The sequence below is a fragment of the Fukomys damarensis genome, unplaced genomic scaffold (genome assembly GCF_012274545.1).
Source record: "Fukomys damarensis isolate Sample0158 unplaced genomic scaffold, DMR_v1.0_HiC HiC_scaffold_39, whole genome shotgun sequence".
NCBI classification, from domain to species: domain Eukaryota; kingdom Metazoa; phylum Chordata; class Mammalia; order Rodentia; family Bathyergidae; genus Fukomys; species Fukomys damarensis.
This window is the reverse complement of record NW_022900951.1, coordinates 38739108-38747712: the sequence shown is the minus strand read 5'-3', so window position 1 is coordinate 38747712 and position 8605 is coordinate 38739108. Positions and strand designations below refer to the sequence as shown.

The 8605-nt window shown below is 39.5% G+C and overlaps 1 protein-coding gene across 1 annotated transcript in view; it reads left to right on the top strand.

Annotated features, from left to right (window-relative positions):
* The window catches only part of Efhc2 (EF-hand domain containing 2), a 175258-nt gene extending 170926 nt beyond the window's left edge, over window positions 1-4332 (top strand). Inside the window, exon 16 of the mRNA XM_010614074.3 lies at window positions 4095-4332. Coding sequence (XP_010612376.1) covers window positions 4095-4196 — 102 coding nt within the window. The 3' untranslated portion in view covers window positions 4197-4332. The remainder of the gene's footprint in view (window positions 1-4094) is intronic.
* The last annotated feature ends 4273 nt before the right edge of the window (window positions 4333-8605 follow it).

Here is an 8605-nt window from a genome sequence, read left to right as displayed (position 1 = left end):
AAAAAAAAAAAAAAAAAAAAAAAAAAAAGTTTTGAGGATATGTTGAGTAGTGGAGCTGAATAGCTGAATGACTGTTGATCTCAGACTTCATTGGTTAAAATATATTGCTTAATATATTCACAATAGTTTACTACCTTTTGGTGTGAGGAAGAACGTTTCACTAAATTCCATGTGGTATGAATTGCACAAAACACCCTTTAGGCGTCGGTTTAGCTGTCCAGATGGTCATTTTCTTCTTCATGCCACCAATTGGTGGTTTGGGCTCAGCCTCCCAACAGGGAGAATTCTTGAAAGAGGAGAGGAGTATCATCTCAAGAACCGTTTTCTACTCAACTTTTGTCAGTGAAAATGGTAGGGCTCCGTGTAGCCTTGTAGGACAAGAACCAGCGGCTTCTGAATAGCCTGCTCCACTGCTTGGCTTTGGAGGGTGGCCCAGCAGATAGATGAGCATTGCTCTGGAGGCTCCCTGCTGGTGTTGGTCCAGGCTCCTCTGCTGACTGGTGGTTTGGCTTTCGACAAGTTATTTGATCCTTCAGTGTCTCGGTTTTCTTTTCTGTAACTAGGTATTGCACTAACACCTACCTCTTTGAGATTTTTTTCTGTGATGATTAATACATGTTAAGCATGCTTTGATATAATAAATATTCAGTACGTTTATCATTTTTACTACTAGTAGTACAAGTATTTATAAGATTCCTGTAACTCTGCAAAAATCTGCAAGTAGTTCATCATCAGTAAGGCACTTCTCAAATTAAGATTTTGGCGCTGTAAAGTATGCCAGTACTTGGTGCTCCTCTGATTCTATGTTGATATTATCAATTGCTGGTTTTACAGATCACTTACATTCCAGTGACTTCCACTTCTTTTCACAGTTCTGGACTCTAACTTTATGCCACATGTATTTCCAGGGACTTACCAGAGTGAAATCTTTACTGCGATGTCCCATGGGGACTTGAAATTTTAAAAATGTCAAAAACCAACTGATTGTCATCTCTTGATCCACATTTCTCCACTTAAATTTTTTTCAATTCCTTTTCTTCTTTTCTTTATGACATTTCATTGGGTTGAATATTGCCCCAGCCCCAGAAGTCATGTCTATCCCCTGTCCTTACAGTGTGACTTTATATGGAAATAGGGTCTTTGAAAATATAATTCGTTTAGAGGAGGTCACTCTGGATCGATGTGGACTCTCTATCCATTGATTTATAAGATGGACATGTGAAGCCAGAGGTACACACAGCTCCATGCAAAGAAGGAGACAGAAAGAAAGTAGTATCTCTGTAAGCCAGAGAATTCCAATGATTGCCAACAACACCCAGAAGCTAGGGGAGGGCATGGGTCAACCGTGGTGAAACCTTGGTTTTGGACTTCAGGCCTCCTAAACTGTGAGAGAGAGGAATACATTTCTCTTGCTTAAAGCCACCTACTTTGTGTTAATTTCTTCTCTCTGCCCTAGGAAACTAATATAGATCCTCAGCTGTCTATAAATTTAGAATTCTTAGAGCCATCCTTTCCAGTATTAATTTCCTAGGGCTACCCTAATAAAGTACCACAAACTAGGTGGCTTGAAGCAACAGACATAGCAGGGTACGGTGACGCATACCAGTAATCCCAGCCTCTTGGAAGCTGAGGCAGGAAGATTGCCAATTTGAACCCCGTTTAGGCAGCATAGTGGCTTAGTGACTCCCTATCTCAAAATAAAAAAAAAATAAATAAAGGCTGGTGGTGCATCTCAGTATGAAGGCCCTGGGTTCAATCCCCAGTACCACAAAATAAAACAAACCTGACATTTATTCTCTCACAGTTGTGGGGGCTGCAGTGCAAAATAAGTGTCAGCAGGACCACGTACTCTCTGAAACTTAAGTGGCTTCCTTGCTTGCTCTGGGCTCCTACAGGTTTGCCAGTGGCCTTGGATGATGGTTCAGGGCTGCACTATCCTAACCCTTCTCCCCGTGTGCCTGTCATCATAAGGTACTTACCCTACTCCATTGTAACCTCACCTTCCTCACATTAACTTCCCTAATTACATCAGCAAAAACCCTGTTTCCTGATAAAATCACATTCTGAGGTATGGAGTTTGGGATTTCATCGTGTATCATTTTTGGGGGAAGGGAGGGACACAGTCCCAACTCAAAACACCACCCCTTTCTTTTATCACCATTTTAAATCTTGCCCCTTGTACACATTGCTTGATGTCCTGCAGCAGAATCTTTCTGTCATAGCTCCTGTTCAGTCTTCTTTCCTCAGGATTATCAGTCACTGCATTTCACTCTTCATACATCCACTGTGTTATCTAATCAATTGCAAACCAGATCACTGTTGTGCCACTGGCCCGGCCCTACCAGTGGCTTCCTCTCACCACAACGTGGAGTCAGAATTAGTACAGAAGTTCTGAAGCTTGGCCCCTACTTTTCCTGCCAGCCACCTCTCTTGCTGCTTTGCACCATGTGCCCCAGACCACACTAAGCTACTCACCCTCTCTTGAAAGTGGATCTTGAGGTTTCCGAGCCTTTGCATATACTGTTCCCTATTCCTGCAACACCCTTCTGAGCCTTAACCCTGTCCTGAGCTGCTGTTCATCTTGTAAGGCCTATGTAAAACATCATTGGTGTGCTTCTCAAATTACCCTACTTAGAATTATTGAGCCTTTCCTTGGGTAGCTGTTACACGTCCTGATTCTGGTTGCTAATATAACACTAGCAAAGATTTAGAACCTTTTATGTAAGCTGTGGGTGTGGCTCAGTGGTGCAAGCACAATGCTTGCCTAGTATGTGCAGTAGCTTGGGTTCCACCTCTAGCACTGAAAGAAAGAAAAGAAAAATAGGACCTTGTATATAAAACAATTAGCATTGGTGTTATAGTCTTTATTATGTGTACACACAGACACACATACTTGGGCTATATGCTGTGTGTATCAATATCTAGTACTGCCTATTGCTGTAGGGCCAGGATAAACAAAACAATAAGATTAAATCAAGCACAAGAGAAAGTGATACAGTCAAGAGGTGCAGCAAACGGGTTGGATGAGACTGCTGATAGCATAACACAGCATAGTTTTCCAGTAAGCTTTTTTTATAAGTGCAAGGAATACACTAATGATAAAAGTATAGTAAATAAGCCTGTAACATGGTTATTATGGGTATATATGGTACATAATTGTATGTGCTATATTTTGACCTGACTGCCAGTGCAGTAGATTTGTTTAACCAGCACCACCATAAACATGTAGTAATGCATTGCGCTACGACATCATGATGGCTATGATGCCGCCGTGCAGTAGGGATTTTTTAGCTCCACTATAGTCTTAGGGACCACTGTCATATGTAGTACATTATGTAGCACATGACTGTCTCTATTAAAGGAGCTAATCGCTGAGAGCTCACTTTGAGTGATCCATTGCTCTTTGAATGGTTTACTGAAGAAACAGTACCAGGTAGCCAGGGTTAGGCTTTTAAATCTTAGGAAAATAGAGTTCCTAATAAAGTTATAGATGAAGCTGTCACTGCAATAATGCTGCCTGACCAAAGCTTCAACATTGCAGTGATCCACACATGACCTTGGCTGGATGTTGCTGTTCTGTCTCCAGGTTGTAAGTTGGACCTAGTTTCCTCTATCTTTTTGTCATTCTTGGGCTAGCACATTAAGAACCTCCATTTATGACATATCTGCTAATAGTGCCTAGGCCGCAGCCATTCCTGAGGCCAAGCCCATATCAAAGGGACAAGAAAGTATACCCCTTTCCTCCTTGGGAGGGTCTGTAGTCATCTGGCAAAGAGTGTGGGCATGTAATATTTTTTTGGTTCTAGGGATCAAACTTGGGACCTTGCACTTGTGAGGCAGGCAGCGGAACCACTGAGCTAAATCCCTGGCCCCTGGACATGTAATTTTAATAGAGGGAGCCAGCAAAGATTCAAGAACAAGAATGGAATCTTCCACCAAGTCCTTCTGATCATAAATAGACAATGGAAACTTCTCCCTCGAAAGCAAAAGCTTCTATAAAGACAAAGAATTTGATGTTGAAATTTCAAAACTGCATTTTGAAATGTGGCTTTAATTATATCCATCTGTTTTTTCTTTTTCTTTTCTTTTCCTAGAGATGTGAAGACGTTTGGTTCGGGATGCCGTCACCTATTCCTGTGAAATTCGTTCGCTACTTAGACCTTTTGAAGGATGTATATGGCTTAGAGCAGGACTGATCATGACTTTCTTTGATTCACTGCTCTAATTTTGCCAAGTTTATTTTAGTGTCTATAATTTTGTTAAAAACAAAAAAAGAAACAAGGTTGATAATGAATGGAAATCCACAAACCACAATTAATTTTCTTTTGTCACTTTAGTTTTTCAGAACATCATATTATATTGCTGATGCACTGACGCTATTAAAAATGCCATTTAAAAAAATGTCAAACATTTTTATTGTATGTGTAATTTATGAATACCAAAGAATCTTAGGATAATTTTCCATCCAACATAATTTGATTCAATTACAATACGAAAAGAAAATGACTTTTGATGGCTAAACACAGCAATATAAAATCAAATTATATCAGAGCAGTAAGTTGTGATTCTATTAAACAGTTTTTGAAATCTTTTTGACACGTTTATTACTTATATAATTAAGTTTTATAGCATTTTGCCTCATCAAAACAATCCTGAAATCTCTCCAGAGTAAAAGTATTTATTTTCTGAAATTAGTAAAGTTATGGGAAGAGAAAGAACCTCCTTCTTGCCAACACACATGCATTTGGGAGAGAGATTGAAACATAATGCAGTGTTTATATTTTTAATGCCCTTTGGTTTCTAAAGTCAGCTTGTTCGCTTTGTGATATAATGCATGTGTATATAATTATGGTATGACAAAAAATGTATTCTGTCTAAAATATTTAAGGATGTGAATGCTGCAGATTTTGAGGATTTGTTTTGGTTCATTTTACACTCATCTACCACCAGCCCCCAGTCCAGGGATTTAAATATTCTAAAACTACATTTACCTCCTGCATTTCCCTGGTTCTGTTTTTATTTTTCTGTAGCAGAACTCTTGTTATAGAATGTACGTTTGATTAAAACACATAGCCATGATAATCTGGGGATTCAGTGTCAGAAATACTTCCCAATCTACCCCAGTCCTCAGTGTTAGGCACTGGGTATGAGAAATCCACTTGCCCAGTGAATTTATGATATCCAGTTTCTTCAGCCATATAGGACCCTGTCAGGAAGGGACTACTGTGGGGAGATGAAGAGAAGCTGATGACATCCCAGGGTCTTCTTGTTCTTTTCTGCATTTGAAGCAGCATCTTGCCCAGAAATGAGCTGGCTTCTTGGCACTGAGATGTACCATTTTGCATGACAACAATGCTTCTTTCTTTCTCTTTTTTTTCTTTTCTTTTCCAATTGAAACTAACCAGTAAACTATTTTTCTGTGTAAAGCTAGCATAATTCCATGTATGCCATAGTTAGCATAGACCCCATAGGATCGCCCAGTAAACCACTTTACATACTAGAACTGTTTATCCATAATCCTTATTTTTGACTGCTTGGTTTCTGTCCCCATGTCTTTTTTCCTTTTCCTTTTTTTTTAAGACAACCAACAATCCCAAGCCATTTTGTTACTTTAACATTTTCCATTTCCCAGAGAGCAAGCTTTTAGAAGAATGACACTTTCCTGGAACTTTTCAAGCTGACACATCTGTCACTTACCTATTCAACTCTTCACTCCACTTGGTTGCCTTTCCCTCAAGAGTTTAAGTATATAGATAATTTATACTAGCTTGTAATGTACTTCTTTTGAGATATAGGAGGAGAAAAGGAAAAGAAGGAACAACCATGGCAACAACTGCTCCTTTTGTGTGTATTACTGCCCTGGTTGTTCCTGGTTCAAGCCCACAATTAGCAGTGAAATGGCCGTTATAGGAATCCTGCTGATAAACAAGATACATTGCAGCCATACAGACACTTTAAATAATTATTCTTTTCATAACTAAGCCATACACTGAGGGAGATTTATAATTTATAGATAATATCCCCATTAGTAAAGTTTATGACCCAATAAACAGCTCCCACTAGTTAATAAATGCCAAAGCCATAAAAACAAAGACTATTACTGTAATAGAATTTCTGTACCTCCCTCTTTTGCTGGTGGTCTGAAGACACTGAAGGGAAATGCTATCTTAGGAAAAACATTTATTCTCGTTATGTAAATATCAATGAATTATCTTATGGTCCATCTGGAAGTCTCCCATCCCCGTTGGTCCCAGGTGGTCCTGGGGATGCTGATGTATTCTACTTAGTTTTCAAGCAGTAGGTATCTGAATTTTAGCACAAGGAAATCCTGTGACTCAAACCTTTAGGAGAGGTGGAGAGAAGGGCTGAGATTTCTGCTTCTGCTTTTCCCTCTGAAAAAGAAATCCTGGCTCTCGTCATTGTTCCAGGGTAATAATTTTGAAAGAAATTTCACATCCTTCATGTACACTTATTTTTAGCTTCTAACATTTTCTTGTTTTAATGGAAAAGCAAGTGCTGCCCGTGGATGTCAGGTGAGTTGAAGGTTAATATGGCCAAACCTTATGTCCTCTGAACTGATTATTAGTATTTTTTGAGTCTTGGAAATGATGGATAGGGTCATTTGAAAGACTAAATCAAATCCTGCCTTTTCATGCAGAAGTGATGAAAAGCTGTCAGGGTTCACATTAGATAGTTTGCGTAGTCACTGTTGTGAAGTGTGGAAGCAATAGTTTGAACCCTTTGCCTATTCCACATATTGCCTTGATTCAGTGGATGTCAAATACTACCATTCCTCTTGCCTTTCCAACTTGGATTTATTTTAATTTGAGTTGCTTCATAGCCTTTTCCATTTGTTTCTTCTTTTGCTTTCCCCTTCTTCTCGTTATGAATTTTACCAATTGTAAGTTCAATACTTGGAGCCTTAATGAAATAGTAGGGCTTCACACAAAATATGCATGATATTGAAGGATGCAGACTCTACTGAATAATGAATTGTCATGTTCTCCATTATATGTGCATTCTTTTTTAGTGATGAGTATAAATCCCTACATTTTGAATACCCTTCACATTGGCCTGTAAATGACCTTTCAGACAAATAGCTTCCAAATGATGGGGGAAACATCCTCCAGTGATGTGACTCTGCTCTCATGTTTTCCTGGGCAAAGTCTGAACTACTTGAAATTGAAGGCAGGTTAAGACCTTTGCGAAAATGAGCCATTTCAAGTAGACAGCATCTTCGGTGACACGGTGCTTTTCAATTCCCAAGTTTTAGAACACAGTATGTGAAAATAGAAAGCCCTCCAAGGCACACAGTGAGTCTCTTGAGCCCATAATAAACCAGACCAGTAATGCAGTAAACATAATTACAAAGGGCATCGCTGACTGTGTAAATTAGGTTAAGAGAATTTTGCAACTCACCTCCACCCACCTTTTCTCAGGCTCTATTTTGTTTTAAATATACATTTTCATTCAGAGTCAGTTAAGTTCCCCCAAACTAACAATTCTGAGATGCCTTTGTCAACAGCATCTGTCCCTGGTCCGCAGTAAAATTCCTTCCAAGAGGACTTTCAAACCCATTATGTGTCTGGTGTGTGACATACGCAGGAACCCAGGGGTCAGCACTGCTGCTCAGAAGCAACTGGAAACAGCTAAAAAAAATGTGGCCAATGAAAAACTCTACAGTGGCTCTGCAAGCAGAGAATTAATGGCTCAATGGAATCAGTAGGAGCCTTTACTTCTAAATACTCATTAGTTAAAGTAGCGAGGCCTGATGTTAATGCAAGTTAGAGAAGGAAAGGGGGACCACCCCTCCTCATTGTCTATTTTGAACAGAATATGCACATTTAACTCAAAGTGGTGAATGGTTCAAATACATCAAACCAACTATTCATCCATCTCCCAGCTTCCTGAGCACTGCTTTGCATCTGTGTAAAGCCAACAATAAAGGAAATTCTTGTTATGACCCCAGTATAATATTAAAATCCAGAGGAGCCCACAGCTTGGTGAAAACACAAAAATGCATTCTCCTTTAGAAATCCTCCGCCAAAGTCATCTTTGTGATTCCTTTTTCCTACTTTGCCTATACAAGAACATCAGACTGCAATAGAAGCTTGATAAAAGTTACTTTTGCCTCCTTTTTTTCTGAAACTGTGCCACCACTGCTCATCATTATTGTTGTGAGGCCACCCATGGAATACAGAACAGGAGCTGAAAAGCCATGTCAGATGGCTGCAAATATCCCCAGTTTTAGCTGTGCCCAGAGCCAGCAGAGAAGGGAAGTGGTCATGACAATTGCAGAGAGGAGTTCAGTTGAGAATGAGGACCAACCTGTGTGTAACTCACCTTAAAAAGTTTGAGTTTCAACCTGAAGGAATAAGAACTGAAAGATTTTCTTCTTGGTTAGGAAAAGATTATGCCTGCATTAAAAAATCCCTGGCTGCTTTGTGTGTGTGAACTCTTAAGAGCCAAGTTTGGCAATGAGAAAGCTGATTAGGAGACTATTTCCAGAGAAGAGATGGATGGTTTGGATTAATGTAACGCTGGTGGAGTTGATGAGAAGTATAGAGATTCATGACATGTAGGATGCTGCAGATGAGGGAGATGA